The following is a 22,507-nucleotide window of genomic DNA, read 5'->3' on the forward strand; positions in this document are numbered from 1 at the left end:
ACTCTCTCACTCTTTTTGCTTTCTCTCTGTCTGTCTTACTCTCTGGCTCTCTGTTGTTCTCTCTCTCACCATTTTCTCTTGCTCTCTCTGTGCGCTGTCTCTCACTTCACTCAGCCTGTCTCTCTTGCTCTCTCTGTTGTTCTCTCTCTCACCATTCTCTGTTGCCCTCTCGCTCTCTCTCTCGTTCTCTCTCTCTCTCTCTCTTGCTCTCTCTGTTTCTCTCTGTCTGTCTCTCTCGCTTTCTCTCTCTCTCTGTCTCACTCTGTCTGTCTGTCTCTCTCTGTTTCTCTCTGTCTGTCTCTCACTCTCTCTCTTTCTCTCTTTCTCTGTTTCTCTCTGTCTTGCTCTGTCAGTCTGTCTCTCTGTTTCTCTCTCTCTCTGTCTCTCTCCGTCTGTCTGTCTCGCTCTCTTTCTCTTGCTGTCTCTCTGTCTCGCTATCTCTGTTTTTCTCTCTCTGTCTGTCTCTCTGTTTCTCTTGCTCTCTCTGTCTGTCTCTCTGTTTCTCTTGCTCACTCTGTCTCTTTCTCGCGCTCTCTCTCTCTGTCTCGCTCTGTCTGTCTGTCTGTTTCTCTCTCTCTCTCTCTCTCTGACTCGCTCTATCTGTCTGTCTGTCTGTCTGTTTCTCTCTCTGTCTGTCTCTCTGTTTCTCTCTCTCTTTCTCTTGCTGTCTCTCTGTCTCACTCTCTCTGTTTCTCTCTCTGTCTGTCTCTCTGTTTCTCTCTCTGTTTCTCTTGCTCTCTCTGTCTGTCTCTCTGTTTCTCTCGCTCTCTCTGTCTGTCTCTCTGTTTCTCTCGCTCACTCTGTCTCTTTCTCGCGCTCTCTCTCTCTGTCTTTCTCTGTCTGTCTCTCTGTTTCTCTCTCTGTCTGTCTCTCTGTTTCTCTCTCTCTTTCTCTTGCTGTCTCTCTGTCTCGCTCTCTCTGTTTCTCTCTCTGTCTGTCTCTCTTTTCTCTTGCTCTCTCTGTCTCGCTCTCTCTGTCTGTCTCTCTGTTTCTCTCTCTCTCTGTCTCGCTCTCTCTGTTTCTCTCTCTGTCTGTCTCTCTTTTCTCTTGCTCTCTCTGTCTCGCTCTCTCTGTCTGTCTCTCTGTTTCTCTCTCTCTCTGTCTCGCTCTCTCTGTTTCTCTCTCTGTCTGTGTTTCTGTTTCTCTCTCTGTCTGTCTCTCTGTTTCTCTCGCTCTCTCTGTCTTTCTCGCGCCCTCTCTCTGTCTCGCTCTGTCTGTCTGTCTGTTTCTCTCTCTCTCTCGCTCTCTGACTCACTCTGTCTGTCTGTCTCTCTCTTTCTCTTGCTCTCTGTCTCGCTCTCTCTGTTTCTCTCTCTGTCTGTCTCTCTTTTCTCTTGCTCTCTCTGTCTGTCTGTCTGTTTCTCTCTCTCTCTCTCTGTCTCGCTCTGTCTGTCTGTCTGTTTCTCTCTCTCGCTTTCTGACTCACTCTGTCTGTCTGTCTGTCTCCCTGTTTCTCTCTCCCTCTGTCTTGCTCTCTCTGTCTGTCTGTTTCTCTCTCTCTCTCTCTGTCTCGTTCTGTCTGTCTGTCTGTTTCTCTCTCTCGTTCTCTGACTCACTCTGTCTGTCTGTCTGTCTGTCTCGCTCTCTCTGTTTCTCTTGCTCTCTTTGTCTTGCTCTCTCTGTTTCTCTCTCTCTCTGTCTCGCTCTCTGTCTTGCTCTCTATGTCTGTCTCTCTGTTTCTCGCTCTCTCTGTCTCGCTCTCTCTGTCTTGCTCTCTCTGTCTGTCTCTCTGTTTCTCTCTCTCTGTTTTTCTCTCTCTGTCTGTCTCTCTCTGTCTGTCTCTCTCTGTCTCTCTGTTTCTCTCTCTGTCTGTCTCTCTGTTTCTCTCGCTCTCTCTGTCTTTCTCACGCCCTCTCTCTCTGTCTCGCTCTGTCTGTCTGTCTGTTTCTCTCTCTCTCTCGCTCTCTGACTCACTCTGTCTGTCTGTTTCTCTCTCTGTTTCTCTCGCTCTCTGTCTTTCTCGCGCCCTCTCTCTCTGTCTCGCTCTGCCTGTCTGTCTGTTTCTCTCTCTCTCTCGCTCTCTGACTCACTCTGTCTGTCTGTGTCTGTCTCTCTGTTTCTCTCTCTCTTTCTCTCTGTCTCGCTGTCTCTGTTTCTCTCTCTGTCTGTCTCTCTTTTCTCTTGCTCTCTCTGTCTGTCTCTCTGCTTCTCTCTCTCTCTGTCTTGCTCTCTCTGTCTGTCTTTTTCTCTCTCTCTCTCTCTGTCTCGCTCTGTCTGTCTGTCTCTCTCTCTCGCTCTCTGACTCACTGTCTGTCTGTCTGTCTCTCTGTTTCTCTCTCCCTCTGTCTTGCTCTCTCTGTCTGTCTGTTTCTCTCTCTCTCTCTCTGTCTGTTTCTGTCTCTCGCTCTCTGACTCACTCTGTCTGTCTGTCTGTCTGGCTCTCTCTGTTTCTCTTGCTCTCTCTGTCTGTCTCTCTGCTTCTCTCTCTCTCTGTCTTGCTCTCTTTGTCTGTCTTTCTCTCTCTCTCTCTCTGTCTTGCTCTGTCTGTCTGTCTGTTTCTCTCTCTCGCTCTCTGACTCACTCTGTCTGTCTGTCTGTCTCTCTGTTTCTCTCTCCCTCTGTCTTGCTCTCTCTGTCTGTCTGTTTCTCTCTCTCTCTCTCTGTCTGTTTCTGTCTCTCGCTCTCTGACTCACTCTGTCTGTCTGTCTGTCTTGCTCTCTCTGTTTCTCTTGCTCTCTTTGTCTTGCTCTCTCTGTTTCTCTCTCTCTCTGTCTCGCTCTCTCGGTCTTGCTCTCTCTGTCTTGCTCTCTCTGTCTGTCTCTCTCTGTCTCGCTCTCTCTGTTTTTCTCTCTCTGTCTGTCTCGCTCTCTCTGTCTTTCTCGCGCCCTCTCTCTCTGTCTTGCTCTGTCTGTCTGTCTGTTTCTCTCTCTCTCTCGCTCTCTGACTCACTCTGTCTGTCTGTCTCTGTTTCTCTCTCTGTCTGTCTCTCTGTTTCTCTCTCTCTTTCTCTTGCTTTCTCTCTGTCTCGCTGTCTCTGTTTCTCTCTCTGTCTGTCTCTCTTTTCTCTTGCTCTCTCTATCTGTCTCTCTGTTTCTCTCTCTCTCTGTCTTGCTCTCTCAGTCTGTCTTTTTCTCTCTCTGTCTCCCTCTGTCTGTCTGTCTGTTTCTCTCTCTCGCTCTCTGACTCACTCTGTCTGTCTGTCTGTCTGTTTCTCTCTCTCTTTCTCTTGCTGTCTCTCTGTCTCGCTCTCTCTGTTTCTCTCTCTGCCTGTCTCTCTTTTCTCTTGCTCTCTCTGTCTGTCTCTCTGTTTTTCTCTTGCTCTCTCTGTCTGTCTGTTTCTCTCTCTCTCTGTCTGACTCGCTCTGTCTGTCTGACTGTCTCTCTGTTTCTCTCTCTGTCTGTCTCTCTGTTTCTCTCTCTCACTCTATCTGTCTCTCTCACTCTATCTGTCTCTTTCTCGCGTGTTCTCTCTCTCTGTCTCGCTCTGTCCGTCTGTTTCTCTCTCTCACTCTCTGACTCGCTCGATCTGTCTGTCTGTCTCTCTGTTTCTCTCTCTGTCTCTCTCTCTCTCTCTGTCTTGCTCTCTCTGTCTGTCTGTTTCTCTCTCTCTCTCTCTGACTGACTGTCTCTCTCTGTCTCTCTCTGTCTCTCTCTCTCTCTGTCTTGCTCTCTCTGTCTGTCTGTTTCTCTCTCTCTATCTGACTGACTGTCTCTCTCTGTCTCTCTCTGTCTCTCTCTCTCTCTGTCTTGCTCTCTCTGTCTGTCTGTTTCTCTCTGTTTCTCTCTCTGTCTCTCTCTCTCTCTCTGTCTTGCTCTCTCTGTCTGTCTGTTTCTCTCTCTCTCTCTCTGACTGACTGTCTCTCTGTTTCTCTCTCTGTCTCTCTCTGTTTCTCTCTCTCTTTCTCTTGCTTTCTCTCTGTCTCGCTGTCTCTGTTTCTCTCTCTGTCTGTCTCTCTTTTCTCTTGCTCTCTCTGTCTCTCTCTCTCTCTGTCTTGCTCTCTCTGTCTGTCTGTTTCTCTCTCTGTCTATCTGTCTGACTGTCTCTCTGTTTCTCTCTCTGTCTGTCTCTGTCTGTCTCTCTCTGTCTTGCTCTCTCTGTCTGTCTGTTTCTCTCTCTCTCTATCTGTCTGACTGTCTCTCTGTTTCTCTCTCTGTCTGTCTCACTGTTTCTCTCTCTCTCTCTATCTGTCTGACTGTCTCTCTGTTTCTCTCTCTGTCTGTCTCACTGTTTCTCTCTCTCGCTCTCTCTGTCTCTCTCACCATTCTCTCTCACCCCCTCCCTCTGTCTCTCTCTCTCTCTGTCTTGCTCTCTCTGTCTCACTGTTTCTCTCTCTGTCTGTCTGTCTGTCTCTCTCTCTATCTGTCTGACTGTCTCTCTGTTTCTCTCTCTGTCTGTCTCACTGTTTCTCTCTCTCTCTCTATCTGTCTGACTGTCTCTCTGTTTCTCTCTCTGTCTGTCTCACTGTTTCTCTCTCTCGCTCTCTCTGTCTCTCTCACCATTCTCTCTCACCCCCTCCCTCTGTCTCTCTCTCTCTCTGTCTTGCTCTCTCTGTCTGTCTGTCTGTCTCTCTCTCTATCTGTCTGACTGTCTCTCTGTTTCTCTCTCTGTCTCTCTCTGTCTCTGTCTTGCTCTCTCTGTCTGTTTCTCTCTCTCTCTCTCTGACTGACTGTCTCTCTGTTTCTCTCTCTGTCTCTCTCACTGTTTCTCTCTCTCGCTCTCTCTGACTCACTCTGTCTGTCTGTCTGTCTGTCTGTTTCTCTCTCTCTCTCTCTGACTGACTGTCTCTCTGTTTCTCTCTCTGTCTGTCTCTCTGTTTCTCTCTCTGTTTCTCTCTCTGTTTCTCTCTCTGTCTCTCTCACTGTTTCTCTCTCTCGCTCTCTCTGTCTCTCTCACCATTCTCTCTCACCCCCTCCCTCTGTCTCTCTCTCTCTCTGTCTTGCTCTCTCTGTCTCACTGTTTCTCTCTCTGTCTGTCTGTCTGTCTCTCTCTCTATCTGTCTGTCTGTCTCTCTGTTTCTCTCTCTGTCTCTCTCTCTCTCTCTCTGACTGACTGTCTCTCTGTTTCTCTCTCTGTCTCTCTCACTGTTTCTCTCTCTCGCTCTCTCTGACTCACTCTGTCTGTCTGTCTGTCTCTCTGTTTCTCTCTCTGTCTCTCTCTCTCTCTCTCTCTGACTGTCTGTCTCACTGTTTCTCTCTCTCTCGCTCTCTCTGACTCACTCTGTCTGTCTGTCTGTCTCTCTGTTTCTCTCTCTGTCTCTCTGTTTCTCTCTCTGTTTCTCTCTCTGTCTCTCTCTCTCTCTCTCTCTGACTGTCTGTCTCACTGTTTCTCTCTCTCTCGCTCTCTCTGACTCACTCTGTCTGTCTGTCTGTCTCTCTGTCTCTCTCACTGTTTCTCTCTCTCTGTTTCTCTCTCTGTTTCTCTCTCTCTCTCTCTCTCTCTCTCTCTCTGACTGTCTGTCTCACTGTTTCTCTCTCTCTCGCTCTCTCTGACTCACTCTGTCTGTCTGTCTGTCTCTCTGTCTCTCTCACTGTTTCTCTCTCTCTGTTTCTCTCTCTGTTTCTCTCTCTGTCTCTCTCTCTCTCTCTCTCTGACTGTCTGTCTCACTGTTTCTCTCTCTCTCGCTCTCTCTGACTCACTCTGTCTGTCTGTCTGTCTCTCTGTCTCTCTCACTGTTTCTCTCTCTCTGTTTCTCTCTCTGTTTCTCTCTCTCTCTCTCTCTCTCGCTCTCTCTGTCTCTCTCACCATTCTCTCTCACCCCCTCCCTCTGTCTCTGCCCCACAGGAATTGGCACCGGGATTATCATTAACACAGGAGACCGCACCATCATTGGACGAATCGCGAGCCTGGCGTCGGGCGTGGGAAACGAGAAGACACCAATCGCCATCGAGATTGAGCACTTTGTCGACATCATTGCTGGTTTGGCCATCTTCTTCGGCGCCACTTTCTTCTGCGTTGCCATGGTGATCGGCTACCAATTCCTGGATGCCATGATCTTCTTCATGGCCATTGTGGTGGCTTATGTCCCGGAGGGTCTCCTGGCAACCGTCACGGTGAGAGCCATGGCAGGGGACAGGACGGAGGAGCAGGCAATGAAATGTCACATGATTGTAGTATAGAACATTCTTCAATTAGAGAATCTTAGAAAATATAAAATACAGGGAGATGATTCAACTCATCGAACTGTCGTTCGTCTCACATTTAATGGGGGACAGTGTCGAGGGAGCTTTACTCTGTATCTAACCCCCGTACTGTACCTGTCCTGGGAGTGTTTGATGGGGGACAGTGTAGAGGGAGCTTTACTCTGTATCTAACCCCTGTGCTGTACCTGTCCTGAGACTATTTGATGGGGACAGTGTAGAGGGAGTTTTACTCTGTATCTAACCCCCGTGTTGTACCTGTCCTGGGAGTGTTTGATGGGGACAGTGTAGAGGGAGTTTTACTCTGTATCTAACCCCCGTGTTGTACCTGTCCTGGGGAGTGTTTGATGGGGGACAGTGTAGAGGGAGCTTTACTCTGTATCTAACCCCCGTGCTGTACCTGTCCTGGGAGTGTTTGATGGGGGACAGTGTAGAGGGAGCTTTACTCTGTATCTAACCCCCGTACTGTACCTGTCCTGGGGAGTGTTTGATGGGGACAGTGTAGAGGGAGCTTTACTCTGTATCTACCCCCCGTCCTGTCCCTGTCCTGGGAGTGTTTAATGGGGACAGTGTAGAGGGAGTTTTACTCTGTATCTAACCCCCCGTGCTGTACCTGTCCTGGGAGTGTTTGATGGGGACAGTGTAGAGGGAGCTTTACTCTGTATCTACCCCCCGTACTGTACCTGTCCTGGGAGTGTTTGATGGGGACAGTGTAGAGGGAGCTTTACTCTGTATCTACCCCCCGTACTGTACCTGTCCTGGGAGTGTTTGATGGGGGACAGTGTAGAGGGAGCTTTACTCTGTATCTAACCCCTGTGCTGTACCTGTCCTGAGACTATTTGATGGGGACAGTGTAGAGGGAGTTTTACTCTGTATCTAACCCCCGTGTTGTACCTGTCCTGGGAGTGTTTGATGGGGACAGTGTAGAGGGAGTTTTACTCTGTATCTAACCCCCGTGTTGTACCTGTCCTGGGGAGTGTTTGATGGGGGACAGTGTAGAGGGAGCTTTACTCTGTATCTAACCCCCGTGCTGTACCTGTCCTGGGAGTGTTTGATGGGGGACAGTGTAGAGGGAGCTTTACTCTGTATCTAACCCCCGTACTGTACCTGTCCTGGGGAGTGTTTGATGGGGACAGTGTAGAGGGAGCTTTACTCTGTATCTACCCCCCGTCCTGTCCCTGTCCTGGGAGTGTTTAATGGGGACAGTGTAGAGGGAGTTTTACTCTGTATCTAACCCCCCGTGCTGTACCTGTCCTGGGAGTGTTTGATGGGGACAGTGTAGAGGGAGCTTTACTCTGTATCTACCCCCCGTACTGTACCTGTCCTGGGAGTGTTTGATGGGGACAGTGTAGAGGGAGCTTTACTCTGTATCTACCCCCCGTCCTGTCCCTGTCCTGGGAGTGTTTAATGGGGACAGTGTAGAGGGAGTTTTACTCTGTATCTAACCCCCCGTGCTGTACCTGTCCTGGGAGTGTTTGATGGGGACAGTGTAGAGGGAGCTTTACTCTGTATCTACCCCCCGTACTGTACCTGTCCTGGGAGTGTTTGATGGGGACAGTGTAGAGGGAGCTTTACTCTGTATCTAACCCCCGTACTGTACCTGTCCTGGGAGTGTTTGATGGGGACAGTGTAGAGGGAGCTTTACTCTGTATCTAACCTGTCCTGTTATACAGGTGTGCCTCTCACTAACAGCCAAGCGTCTGGCACGTAAGAACTGTGTGGTGAAGAACCTGGAGGCAGTGGAGACTTTGGGATCGACCTCGGTGATTTGTTCCGATAAGACAGGGACTCTGACCCAGAACCGAATGACTGTCTCTCATCTGTGGTTCGATAACCAAATCCACTCAGCGGACACCACCGAGGATCAGTCAGGTGAGGCTCCTACACTCGAATGCACAAGCAACAGCAGAGAGGAAGCCTCAGCATTCAGACGGTGATTCAGTACAACAGCAAGATCATCTCTTCAAACAGAGTCCCTGACGGAGAGACTCCCTCTTTAAACAGGATCCCTGACGGAGAGACTCCCTCTTTAAACAGGATCCCTGACGGAGAGACTCCCTCTTTAAACAGAGTCCCTGACGGAGAGACTCCCTCTTTAAACAGAGTCCCTGACGGAGAGACTCCCTCTTTAAACAGAGTCCCTGACGGAGAGACTCCCTCTTTAAACAGAGTCCCTGATGGAGAGACTCCCTCTTTAAACAGAGTCCCTGACGGAGAGACACCCTCTTTAAACAGAGTCCCTGACGGAGAGACTCCCTCTTTAAACAGAGTCCCTGACGGAGAGACTCCCTCTTTAAACAGGATCCCTGACGGAGAGACTCCCTCTTTAAACAGAGTCCCTGTTGGAGAGACTCCCTCTTCAAACAGAGTCCCTGATGGAGAGACTCCCTCTTTAAACAGAGTCCCTGACGGAGAGACTCCCTCTTTAAACAGAGTCCCTGACGGAGAGACTCCCTCTTTAAACAGGATCCCTGACGGAGAGACTCCCTCTTTAAACAGAGTCCCTGTTGGAGAGACTCCCTCTTCAAACAGAGTCCCTGACGGAGAGACTCCCTCTTTAAACAGAGTCCCTGACGGAGAGACTCCCTCTTCAAACAGAGTCCCTGACGGAGAGACTCCCTCTTTAAACAGAGTCCCTGACGGAGAGACTCCCTCTTCAAACAGAGTCCCTGACGGAGAGACTCCCTCTTTAAACAGGGTCCCTGATGGAGAGACTCCCTCTTTAAACAGGGTCCCTGACAGAGAGACTCCCTCTTCAAACAGAGTCCTTGACGGAGAGACTCCCTCTTTAAACAGAGTCCCTGATGGAGAGACTCCCTCTTCAAACAGAGTCCCTGACGGAGAGACTCCCTCTTTAAACAGGATACCTGACGGAGGGACTCCCTCTTTAAACAGGGTCCCTGATAGAGAGACTGATGGTGGGACCCTGTTTCTAAAGGGCTCAGTGGGTTTCACAGCCTCACTTTCCCTTAACTTTGAGTGGCAAGGTTGTATATTCAAGGCACATATTGCAGACACTTCCTGTGAATGTGAGCTGCACTGTCAGAGGGTCAGTACTGAGCGAGCGCTGCACTGTCGGAGGGTCAGTACTGAGCGAGCGCTGCACTGTCGGAGGGTCAGTACTGAGGGAGTGCCGCACTGTCGGAGGGTCAGTACTGAAGGAGTGCTGCACTGTCGGAGGGTCAGTACTGAGGGAGTGCTGTACTGTTGGAGGGTCAGTACTGAGGGAGTGCTGCACTGTCGGAGGGTCAGTACTGAGCGAGCGCTGCACTGTCGGAGGGTCAGTACTGAGGGAGTGCCGCACTGTCGGAGGGTCAGTACTGAGGGAGTGTTTCACTGTCAGAGGGTCAGTACTGAGGGAGTGCTGCACTGTCAGAGGGTCAGTACTGAGGGAGTGCTGCACTGTCAGAGGGTCAGTACTGAGGGAGTGCCGCACTGTCGGAGGGTCAGTACTGAGGGAGTGTTTCACTGTCGGAGGGTCAGTACTGAGGGAGTGCCGCACTGTCGGAGGGTCAGTACTGAGGGAGTGCCGCACTGTCGGAGAGTCAGTACTGAGGGAGTGCTGCACTGTCGGAGGGTCAGTACTGAGGGAGTGCTGCGCTGTCAGAGGGTCAGTACTGAGGGAGTGCCGCACTATCGGAGGGTCAGTACTGAGGGAGTGCCGCACTGTCGGAGGGTCAGTGCTGAGGGAGTGCTGCATTGTCGGAGGGTCAGTACTGAGGGAGTGTTTCACTGTCGGAGGGTCAGTACTGAGGGAGTGCTGCACTGTCGGAGGGTCAGTACTGAGGGAGTGCTGCACTGTCGGAGGGTCAGTACTGATGGAGTGCTGCACTGTTGGAGGGTCAGTACTGAGGGAGTGCTGCACTGTCAGAGGTGCCGTCTTTCAGATGAGACATTAAACCGAGGCCCCCGTCTGCCCTCTCAGGTGGGTGTAAAAGATCCCACGGCCACTATTTGGAAGAAGAGCAGCGGGAGGGAGGGGAGTTCTCCCCGGTGTCCTGGGGACAATATTTATCCCTCAACCGACATCACAAAAAAAAAACCCAGATGATCTGGGTCGTTATCACATCGCTGTTTGTGGGATCTTGCTGTGCGCAGTTTTGGCTGCCGCGTTTCCTACATTACAAACAGTGAGCGCACTTCAAAAACTGGTCCCTTATTGTCTGTGAGGGCCTTTGGGACGTCCCGAGGTGGGGAAAGGCGCTAGAGAGATGCAGCTTCTGTCTTTCATATTCCCGCCTGTGTGTGGGGGAGGCTCTCATTGGACTCGGTTATTATTTTCCAGGCCAAAGCTTTGACCAGACGTCTGACACCTGGCGAGCTCTGTCTCGAGTTGCCACCCTCTGTAATCGAGCCATCTTCAAACCCAACCAGGATGGAATCCCAATTCCAAAGGTGAGGAGGGACAATTGGACAGGAGATTTCCCGGGACACAGCGGTCCCTCTTTCTGCTGCTACCACTGGTCAGGGGTTTAGGCCAGTATCGCACCGACTATGGACTCGGATTCAGGCTGACCTTCCTCCTCCTTCCTCCCCATCCGCCCCCCTCCATCCCTCTTCTCCTCACCCCCGTCATCCCTCCTCCCCTCCCCCTGCACCCCCGATGATCCTGTGCCTTTCGCTCCACGCCCGTCCTCGAGGGCTCCGACTGGGGTTTGTGCCCCACACTCCCCTGCTGCCCTTCAACATGTTAAAATGTTAAAGCCCCCCCCCAACTCCGCCCACCTCACTACTCTGTCACTCCGCCCACCTCACTGCCCCACCACTCTCCCTCCACTCAACTCACTGCCCCTCCACTACCCCCCCCCGCTCTCCCTCCACTCTCCCTCCACTCTGCCCACCTCATTACTCCTCCACTCCCCTCCCACTCCCCCCCACCGCTCTCCCTCCACCCTGCCCACCTCTGTGCCCCTCCACTCCCCCCCACTCCGCCCACCTCACTACTCCTCCACTCCCCTCCCACACCACCCCGTTCTCCCTCCACACCCCCCCTCCCCCCAACTCTGACCACCCCACTGCCCCTCCACTTCCCCCCCCCCCACTCCCCCTCCACTCCTCCCACCTCACTCCTCCTCCACTCCTAACCCCCACCCACAGATCCCACAGTAAGTGGAGGCGATGACTTATTGGTATTGTGACCGGACTAGTAACCAGAGACCCAGGGTATTACTCTGGGGACATGGGTTCGAATCCCACCACAGCAGAAGGTGGAACTTGAATTCAATTAATAAATCTGGAATTAGAAGCTAGTCTAATGATGGCCATGAAACCATTGTCGATTGTTGTAAAAACCCATCTGGTTCACTAATGTCCTTCAGGGAAGGAAATCTGCTGTCCTTACCCGGTCTGGCCTACATGTGACTCCAGACCCACAGCAATGTGGTTAACTTTGACATACCCTCTGAAATGGCCGAGCAAGACACTCAGTTCAAGGGGCAATTAGGGATGGGCAATAAATGCTGGCCTGGCCTGCGACGCCCACATCCCAGGAACAAATAAAAATAAAGGTGGTCAAAATCTGGGAGAGGCTGAGTCTAGTCATCAGCCACAACATACACACATCGTGCCTACACACAGATACACGCAAACACGGACACGCTCACAAACGCACACACATGGACGCACTCACAAACATACATGAACACACATTACACACACACACGGACACACATTGCACACACGGACACACATCGCACACACAGACACACTCACACCCATGAAGAAGAGCGGGGTGGCGGGGCGGGGGGTGGTGGGGGGGGGGGGGAGTTCTCCCCCGTGTCCTGGGGATGATATTTATCCCTCAAACAACATCACTAAAAAAAACCCAGCGGATCTGGTCATTGATTCCACATTGGGAGGTGGTGGGAACTGTGAATATAATTCAGGTTTCACTCCCTCTTTTGTTGTCTTTAATTGTAAAACCGAACCACAGTCAGTCCTCTGTGTTCACTGGATTGTGATCAATTCCCCCCTGCACCCTTCCGTTCAGAGAGAAGTCATTGGTGATGCCTCAGAGACTGCCCTGCTCAAATTCACGGAACTCACCATTGGAAATGTTCTCGATTATCGCCATCGCTTCAAGAAAGTTTGTGAGATTCCTTTCAATTCCACCAACAAGTTCCAGGTGAGGAACACAGGGGCTGGTATCTGTGCTGGGGAGAGACCTGGGCAAGGGTCAGGAGCTGGTAAACTGGGGCTGTACCCACTGGGGTCACTCAGGTCAGATTCGGGTCATTGAGGTCGTACTCGGGGTCACTGAGGTCGGACACGGGGTCACTGAGGTCAGACTTGGGGTCAGTGAGGTCGGACTCGGGATCAGTGGGGTCGGACTCGGGGTCAGTGATGTCGGACTCGGGGTCACTGAGGTCGGATACGGGTCAGTGAGGTCGGACTCGGGGTCAGTGAGGTCGGACCCGGGGTTACTGATGTCGGACTCGGGGGTCAGTGAGGACGGACGCGGGGTCACTGAGGTTGGCTACGGGGTCACTGAGGTCGGACTCGGGGTCAGTGAGGACGGACGCGGGGTCACTGAGGTCGGACTCAGGGTCAGTGAGGTCGGACGTGGGGTCACTGAGGTCGGATACGGGGTCACTGAGGTCGGACTCGGGGTCACTGAGGACGGACGCGGGGTCACTGAGGTCAGACTCAGGGTCAGTGAGGTCAGACTTGGGGTCACTGATGTCGGACACGGGTCAGTGAGGTCGAACTCGGGGTCAATGAGGTCGGACTCGGGGTCAGTGAGGTCGGACGTGGGGTCACTGAGGTCGGATACGGGGTCACTGAGGTCGGACTCGGGGTCACTGAGGACGGACGCGGGGTCACTGAGGTCAGACTCAGGGTCAGTGAGGTCAGACTTGGGGTCACTGATGTCGGACACGGGTCAGTGAGGTCGAACTCGGGGTCAATGAGGTCGGACTCGGGGTCAGTGATGTCGGACTCGGGGTCAGTGAGGTCGGACTCGGGGTCACTGAAGTCTGACTCGGGGGCAGTGAGGACGGACGCGGGGTCACTGAAGTTGGCTACGGGGTCACTGAGGTCGGACTCGGGGTCAGTGAGGACGGACGCGGGGTCACTGAGGTCGGATACGGGGTCACTGAGGTCGGACTCGGGGTCAGTGAGGACGGACGCGGTCGGACTCGGGGTCACTGAGGTCGGACTCGGGGTCAGTGAGGACGGACGCGGTCGGACTCGGGGTCAGTGAGGACGGACTCGGGGTCAGTGAGGTCGGACTCGGGGTCAGTGAGGACGGACTCGGGGTCAGTGAGGACGGACGCGGGGTCACTGAAGTTGGCTACGGGGTGACTGAGGTCGGACTCGGGGTCACTGAGGTCGGACTCAGGGTCAGTGAGGACGGACGCGGGGTCACTGAGGTCGGATACGGGGTCACTGAGGTCGGACTCGGGGTCACTGAGGACGGACGCGGGGTCACTGAGGTTGGCTACGGGGTCACTGAGGTCGGACTCGGGGTCACTGAGGACGGACGCGGGGTCACTGAGGTTGGCTACGGGGTCACTGAGGTCGGACTCGGTGTCAGTGAGGACGGACGCGGGGTCACTGAGGTCGGACTCGGGGTCAGTGAGGACGGACATGGGGTCACTGAGGTCGGATACGGGGTCACTGAGGTCAGACTTGGGGTCAGTGAGGACGGACGCGGTCGGACTCGGGGTCACTGAGGACGGACGCGGGGTCACTGAGCTCAGACTCAGGGTCAGTGAGGTCAGACTTGGGGTCACTGATGTCGGACACGGGTCAGTGAGGTCGAACTCGGGGTCAATGAGGTCGGACTCGGGGTCAGTGATGTCGGACTCGGGGTCAGTGAGGTCGGACTCGGGGTCACTGAAGTCTGACTCGGGGGTCAGTGAGGACGGACGCGGGGTCACTGAAGTTGGCTACGGGGTCACTGAGGTCGGACTTGGGGTCACTGAGGTCGGACTCAGGGTCAGTGAGGACGGACGCGGGGTCACTGAGGTCGGATACGGGGTCACTGAGGTCGGATACGGGGTCAGTGAGGACGGACGCGGGGTCACTGAGGTCGGATACGGGGTCACTGAGGTCGGACTCGGGGTCACTGAGGACGGACGCGGGGTCACTGAGGTCAGACTCGGGGTCAGTGAGGACGGACGCGGTCGGACCCGGGGTCACTGAGGTTGGACTCGGGGTCAGTGAGGACGGACGCGGTCGGACTCGGGGTCACTGAGGACGGACGCGGGGTCACTGAGGTCGGACTCAGGGTCAGTGAGGACGGACGTGGGGTCACTGAGGTCGGATACGGGGTCACTGAGGTCGGACTCGGGGTCACTGAGGACGGACGCGGTCGGACGCGGGGTCACTGAGGTCGGATACGGGGTCAGTGAGGACGGACGCGGGGTCACTGAGGTCGGATACGGGGTCACTGAGGTCGGACTCGGGGTCACTGAGGACGGACGCGGGGTCACTGAGGTCAGACTCGGGGTCAGTGAGGACGGACGCGGTCGGACACGGGGTCACTGAGGTCGGATACGGGGTCAGTGAGGACGGACGCGGGGTCACTGAGGTCGGACTCAGGGTCAGTGAGGTCGGACTCGGGGTCAGTGAGACCTGACTCGAGCCCAGTGAGGTCAGAGTGGGAGTGGTTGAGGTGAACAGTATCGATGCATTTAAGGGGGAAGCTGGATAAACACATGAGGGAGAAAGGAATAGAAGGATATGGTGATAGGGTGAGATGGAGAGAGGGGGGGGGGGTGGGGAGGAGGCTCGTGTGGGGCAGAAACACCAGCACGGAGCTGATGGGCCGAATGGCCAGTTTCTGTGCTGTACTCTGTGTAACTGGATGTGATTGTCTCCGACTCTGGCAGCTGTCAATCCACGAAATGGAAGATCCCTTGGATCTGCGTTATCTACTGGTAATGAAGGGAGCTCCGGAACGGATCCTGGAACGCTGCTCCACCATCATGATCAAGGGGCAGGAACTGCCGCTGGATGAACAGTGGAAAGAGGCGTTTCAGACAGCCTACATGGACCTGGGAGGTCTGGGAGAGAGAGTGCTGGGTAACTGCAACAGCATCGTGCATTTATATATCAACTTTAACCCAGTGAAACATCCCAGGGTCCTTCACAGGAGGGTAAATCAGACAAAATCTGACCCCGAGCTACACCAGGAGATATTAGGGACCGGCGACCAAAAGCTCAGTCAGAGAGGTCGGTTTTTAAGGAGGAGAGAGAGAGAGAGAGGCGGAGAGGTTTAGGGAGGGAATTCCAGAGCTCAGGGCCCCCAGGCAGCTGAAGGCACGGCCGCCAATGGTGGAGCGATGGGAATCGGGGGATGGGCGAGAGGACGGAATTGGAGGGAGCGCAGAGATCTCGGAGGGTTGTAGGGGCTGGAGGAGGTTACAGAGATAGGGAGGGTTGTAGAGGCTGGAGGAGATTACAGAGATAGGGCGGGTTGTAGGGGCTGGAGGAGGTTACAGAGATAGGGAGGGTTGTAGGGACTGGAGGAGGATACAGAGATAGGGAGGGTTGTAGGGGCAGGAGGAGGTTACAGAGATAGGGAGGATTGTAGGGGCTGGAGGAGGTTACAGAGATAGGGAGGGTTGTACGGGCTGGAGGAGGTTACAGAGATAGGGAGGGTTGTAGGGGCCGGAGGAGGTTACAGAGATAGGGAGGGTTGTAGGGACTGGAGGAGGTTACAGAGATAGGGAGGGTTGTAGGGACTGGAGGAGGATACAGAGATAGGGAGGGTTGTAGGGGCAGGAGGAGGTTACAGAGATAGGGAGGATTGTAGGGGCTGGAGGAGGTTACAGAGATAGGGAGGGTTGTACGGGCTGGAGGAGGTTACAGAGATAGGGAGGGTTGTAGGGGCTGGAGGAGGTTACAGAGATAGGGAGGGTTGTAGGGACTGGAGGAGGATACAGAGATAGGGAGGGTTGTAGGGGCAGGAGGAGGTTACAGAGATAGGGAGGATTGTAGGGGCTGGAGGAGGTTACAGAGATAGGGAGGGTTGTACGGGCTGGAGGAGGTTACAGAGATAGGGAGGGTTGTAGGGGCCGGAGGAGGTTACAGAGATAGGGAGGGTTGTAGAGGCTGGAGGAGATTACAGAGATAGGGCGGGTTTTAGGGGCTGGAGGAGGTTACAGAGATAGGGAGGATTGTAGGGGCTGGAGGAGGTTACAGAGATAGGGAGGGTTGTAGGGGCCGGAGGAGGTTACAGAGATATGGAGGATTGTAGGGGCTGGAGGAAGTTACAGAGATAGGGCGGGTTGTAGGGGCTGGAGGAAGTTACAGAGATAGGGAGGGTTGTAGGGGCTGGAGGAGGTTACAGAGATAGGGAGGGTTGTAGGGACTGGAGGAGGTTACAGAGATAGGGAAGGTTGTTGGGGCTGGAGGAAGTTACAGAGATAGGGAGGGTTGTAGAGGCTGGAGGAGGTTACAGAGATAGGGAGGGTTGTAGAGGCTGGAGGAGGTTACAGAGATAGGGAGGGTTGTAGGGGCTGGAGGAGGTTACAGAGATAGGGAGGGTTGTAGGGACTGGAGGAGGTTACAGAGATAGGGAGGGCTGTAGGGGCTGGAGGAGGTTCCAGAGATAGGGAGGGTTGTAGAGGCTGGAGGAGGTTACAGAGATAGGGAGGATTGTTGGGGTTGGAGGAGGTTACAGAGATAGGGTGGGTTGTAGGGGCTGGAGGAGGTTACAGAGATAGGGAGGGTTGTAGGGGCTGGAGGAGGTTACAGAGATAGGGTGGGTTGTAGGGGCTGGAGGAGGTTACAGAGATAAGGAGGGTTGTAGGGGCTGGAGGAGGTTACAGAGATAGGGAGGGTTGTAGGGGCTGGAGGAGGTTACAGAGATAGGGAGGGTTGTTGGGGTTGGAGGAGGTTACAGAGATAGGGTGGGTTATAGGGGCTGGAGGAGGTTACAGAGATAGGGAGGGTTGTAGGGGCTGGAGGAGGTTACAGAGATAGGGTGGGTTGTAGGGGCTGGAGGAGGTTACAGAGATAAGGAGGGTTGTAGGGGCTGGAGGAGGTTACAGAGATAGGGAGGGTTGTAGGGGCTGGAGGAGGTTACAGAGATAGGGAGGGTTGTAGGGGCTGGAGGAGGTTACAGAGATAGGGAGGGTTGTAGGGGCTGGAGGAGGTTACAGAGATAGGGTGGGTTGTAGGGGCTGGAGGAGGTTACAGAGATAAGGAGGGTTGTAGGGGCTGGAGGAGGTTACAGAGATAGGGAGGGTTGTAGGGGCTGGAGGAGGTTACAGAGATAGGGAGGGTTGTAGGGGCTGGAGGAGGTTACAGAGATAGGGAGGGTTGAGGAGGCTGGAGGAGGTTACAGAGATAGGGAGGGTTGTAGGGGCTGGAGGAGGTTACAGAGATAGGGAGGGTTGAGGAGGCCATGAAAGGATTTGAAAACAAGGATGAGAATTTTAAAATACAGGAGTTGCTGGACTGGGAGCTAGTGTCGGGGAGAGACCAGAACTCGGGTCCATCAATATAAGACAGTCACTAATAAATCCAATGGGGAATTCCGGAGAAACCTCTTTCCCCAGAGAGTGGTGAGAATGTGGAACTCGCTCCCACAGGGAGTGGTTGAGGTGAATAGTATCGATGTATTTAAGGGGGAAGCTGGATAAACACACGAGGGAGAAAGGAATAGAAGGATATGGTGATAGGGTGAGATGGAGAGGGGGGGTGGGGAGGAGGCTCGTGTGGGGCAGAAACACCAGCACGGGAGCATGACTCCAGCATCAGAAGTGTGGTCCAACCGAGGTTTGTTGTAAGCTGAACGTAACTTGTGCCTCTCCTGCACAGGATTCTGTCACATACACCTGATGGAGAAGGAATATCCTCGAGGATTCACCTTTGACACGGATGAGATGAACTTTCCCACCAGTGGCCTTTGTTTCGATGGCCTCATCTCAATGATTGATCCCCCAAGAGCCACTGTCCCAGACGCTGTGGTTAAATGTCGGACTGCAGGAATCAGGGTAGGTGCAGCCTGAGTGATCAACAGGATCTAATCGAGGGGTTTCGGGGGGGTTTATATATAGAATAACAGATACCCGGGACTGAGTTCCAGACTGGAATCTAATCGAGGGGTTTCGGGGGGGTTTATATATAGAATAACAGATACCCGGGAGTGAGTTACAGACTGGAATCTAATCGAGGGGTTCGGGGGGGTTTATATATAGAATAACAGATACCCGGGAGTGAGTTACAGACTGGAATCTAATCGAGGGGTTCGAGGGGTTTATATATAGAATAACAGATACCCGGGAGTGAGTTAGACTGGAATCTAATCGAGGGGTTTGGGGGGTTTATATATAGAATAACAGATACCCGGGAGTGAGTTACAGACTGGAATCTAATCGAGGGGTTTGGGGGGTTTATATATAGAATAACAGATACCCGGGAGTGAGTTACAGACTGGAATCTAATCGAGGGGTTCGGGGTGTTTATATATAGAATAACAGATACCCGGGAGTGAGTTACAGACTGGAATCTAATCGAGGGGTTCGGGGTGTTTATATATAGAATAACAGATACCCGGGAGTGAGTTACAGACTGGAATCTAATCGAGGGGTTCGAGGGGTTTATATATAGAATAACATATACGCGGGAGTGAGTTGCAGACTGGAATCTAATCGAGGGGTTCAGGGGTTTATATATAGAATAACAGATACCCGGGAGTGAGTTACAGACTGGAATCTAATCGAGGGGTTCGAGGGGTTTATATATAGAATAACAGATACCCGGGAGTGAGTTAGACTGGAATCTAATCGAGGGGTTTGGGGGGTTTATATATAGAATAACAGATACCCGGGAGTGAGTTACAGACTGGAATCTAATCGAGGGGTTTGGGGGGTTTATATATAGAATAACAGATACCCGGGAGTGAGTTACAGACTGGAATCTAATCGAGGGGTTCGGGGTGTTTATATATAGAATAACAGATACCCGGGAGTGAGTTACAGACTGGAATCTAATCGAGGGGTTCGGGGGGTTTATATATAGAATAACAGATACCCGGGAGTGAATTACAGACTGGAATCTAATCGAGGGGTTCGAGGGGTTTATATATAGAATAACAGATACCCGGGAGTGAGTTACAGACTGGAATCTAATCGGGGAGTTCGGGGGGGTTTATATATAGAATGACAGATACCCGGGAGTGAGTTACAGACTGGAATCTAATCGAGGGGTTCGGGGGGTTTATATATAGAATAACAGATACCCGGGAGTGAATTACAGACTGGAATCTAATCGAGGGGTTCGAGGGGTTTATATATAGAATAACAGATACCCGGGAGTGAGTTACAGACTGGAATCTAATCGAGGGGTTCGGGGGGTTTATTTACAGAACAACAGATACCTGGGAGTGAGTTACAGACTGGAATCTCATCGAGGGGTTCGGAGGGGTTTATATATAGAATAACAGATACCTGGGAGTGAGTTACAGACTGGAATCTAATCGAGAGGTTTATATATAGAACAACAGATACCCGGGAGTGAGTTACAGACTGGAATCTAATCGAGAGGTTCGGGGGGTTTATATATAGAATAACAGATACCCGGGAGTGAGTTACAGACTGGAATCTAATCGAGGGGTTCGGGGGGTTTATATATAGAATAACAGATACCCGGGAGTGAGTTACAGACTGGAATCTAATCGAGAGGTTCGGGGGGTTTATATATAGAATAACAGATACCTGGGAGTGAGTTACAGACTGGAATCTAATCGAGAGGTTCGGGGGGTTTATATATAGAATAACAGATACCCGGGAGTGAGTTACAGACTGGAATCTAATCGAGAGGTTCGGGGGGTTTATATATAGAATAACAGATACCTGGGAGTGAGTTACAGACTGGAATCTAATCGAGAGGTTCGGGGGGTTTATATATAGAATAACAGATACCCGGGAGTGAGTTACAGACTGGAATCTAATCGAGAGGTTCGGGGGGTTTATATATAGAATAACAGATACCTGGGAGTGAGTTACAGACTGGAATCTAATCGAGGGGTTCGGGGGGTTTATATATAGAATAACAGATACCCGGGAGTGAGTTACAGACTGGAATCTAATCGAGAGGTTCGGGGGGTTTATATATAGAATAACAGATACCTGGGAGTGAGTTACAGACTGGAATCTAATCGAGAGGTTCGGGGGGTTTATATATAGAATAACAGATACCCGGGAGTGAGTTACAGACTGGAATCTAATCGAGAGGTTCGGGGGGTTTATATATAGAATAACAGATACCTGGGAGTGAGTTACAGACTGGAATCTAATCGAGAGGTTCGGGGGGTTTATATATAGAATAACAGATACCCGGGAGTGAGTTACAGACTGGAATCTAATCGAGAGGTTCGGGGGGTTTATATATAGAATAACAGATACCTCGGAGTGAGTTACAGACTGGAATCTAATTGAGTGGTTCGGGGGGTTTTCTATCCAGAATAGCAGATGCCCGGGAGTGAGTTACAGACTGGAATCTAATCGAGGGGTTCGGGGGGTTTATATATCGAATAACAGATACCCGGGAGTGAGTTACAGACTGGAATCTAATCGAGGGGTTCGGGGGGTTTATATTTAGAATAACAGATACCCGGGAGTGAGTTACAGACTGGAATCTAATCGAGGGGTTCGGGGGGTTTATATATCGAATAACAGATACCCGGGAGTGAGTTACAGACTGGAATCTAATCAAGAGGTTCGGGGGGTTTATATATAGAATAACAGATACCCGGGAGTGAGTTACAGACTGGAATCTAATCGAGGGGTTCGGGGGGTTTATATATAGAATAACAGATACCCGGGAGTGAGTTACAGACTGGAATCTAATCGAGGGGCTCGGGGGGGGTTTATATATAGAATAACAGATACCCGGGAGCGAGTTACAGACTGGAATCTAATCGAGGGGTTCGGGGGGTTTATATATAGAATAACAGATACCCGGGAGTGAGTTACAGACTGGAATCTAATCGAGGGGTTCATATATAGAATAACAGATACCCGGGAGTGAGTTACAGACTGGAATCTAATCGAGGGGTTCGGGGGGGTTTATATATAGAATAACAGATACCCGGCAGTGAGTTACAGACTGGAATCTAATCGAGGGGTTCGGTGGGTTGAAATATAGAATAACAGATACCCGGGAGTGAGTTACAGACTGGAATCTAATTGAGGGGTTCGGGGGGGTTTATATATAGAATAACAGATACCCGGGAGTGAGTTACAGACTGGAATCTAATCGAGGGGTTCGGGGGGGTTTATATATAGAATAACAGACACCCGGCAGTGAGTTACAGACTGGAATCTAATCGAGGGGTTCATATATAGAATAACAGATACCCGGGAGTGAGTTACAGACTGGAATCTAATCGAGGGGTTCGGCGGGGTTTATATATAGAATAACAGATACCCGGGAGTGAGTTACAGACTGGAATCTAATCGAGGGGTTCGGGGGGTTTTCTATAGAATAACAGATACCCAAGAGTGAGTTACAGACTGGAATCTAATCGAGGGGTTGGGGGGGTTTATATATAGAATAACAGATACCCGGGAGCGAGTTACAGACTGGAATCTAATCGAGGGGTTCGGGGGGTTTATATATAGAATAACAGATACCCGGGAGTGAGTTACAGACTGGAATCTAATCGAGGGGTTCGGGGGGGTTTATATATAGAATAACAGATACCCGGGAGCGAGTTACAGACTGGAATCTAATCGAGGGGTTCGGGGGGTTTATATATAGAATAACAGATACCCGGGAGTCAGTTACAGACTGGAATCTAATCGAGGGGTTCGGGGGGCGGTTTATATATAGAATAACAGATACCCGGGAGCGAGTTACAGACTGGAATCTAATCGAGGGGTTCGGGGGGTTTATATATAGAATAACAGATACCCGGGAGTGAGTTACAGACTGGAATCTAATCGAGGGGTTCGGGGGGTTTATATATAGAATAACAGATACCAGGGAGTGAGTTGCAGACTGGAATCTAATCGAGGGGTTCGGGTGGTTTATATATAGAATAACAGATACCCGGGAGCGGGTTACAGACTGGAATCTAATCGAGGGGTTCGGGTGGTTTATATATAGAATAACAGATACCCGGGAATGAGTTACAGACTGGAATCTAATCGAGGGGTTCGGTGGGGTTTATATATAGAATAACAGATACCCGGGAGTGAGTTACAGACTGGAATCTAATCGAGGGGTTCGGTGGGGTTTATATATAGAATAACAGATACCCGGGAGTGAGTAACAGACTGGAATCTAATCGAGGGGTTCGGGGGGGTTTATATATAGAATAACAGATACCCGGGAGTGAGTTACAGACTGGAATCTAATCGAGGGGTTCGGGGTTTATATATAGAATAACAGATACCCGGGAGTGAGTTACAGACTGGAATCTAATCGAGGGGTTCGGTGGGGTTTATATATCGAATAACAGATACCCGGG

General features: G+C 51.8%; 1 protein-coding gene across 7 annotated transcripts in view; it reads left to right on the forward strand.

Annotated features, from left to right (window-relative positions):
• The window catches only part of LOC137352789 (potassium-transporting ATPase alpha chain 1), an 87,152-nt gene that overhangs the window by 38,084 nt on the left and 26,561 nt on the right, over positions 1-22,507 (forward strand). For all 7 annotated transcript variants that reach the window (XM_068018612.1, XM_068018613.1, XM_068018618.1 and 4 more), the window contains 6 exons: positions 5,723-5,991; positions 7,752-7,950; positions 10,364-10,473; positions 12,068-12,202; positions 14,913-15,105; positions 17,851-18,026. In XM_068018612.1, coding sequence (XP_067874713.1) covers positions 5,723-5,991; positions 7,752-7,950; positions 10,364-10,473; positions 12,068-12,202; positions 14,913-15,105; positions 17,851-18,026 — 1,082 coding nt within the window. The remainder of the gene's footprint in view (positions 1-5,722; positions 5,992-7,751; positions 7,951-10,363; positions 10,474-12,067; positions 12,203-14,912; positions 15,106-17,850; positions 18,027-22,507) is intronic.

Source organism: Heterodontus francisci, chromosome 39, assembly GCF_036365525.1.
Source record: "Heterodontus francisci isolate sHetFra1 chromosome 39, sHetFra1.hap1, whole genome shotgun sequence".
NCBI classification, from domain to species: domain Eukaryota; kingdom Metazoa; phylum Chordata; class Chondrichthyes; order Heterodontiformes; family Heterodontidae; genus Heterodontus; species Heterodontus francisci.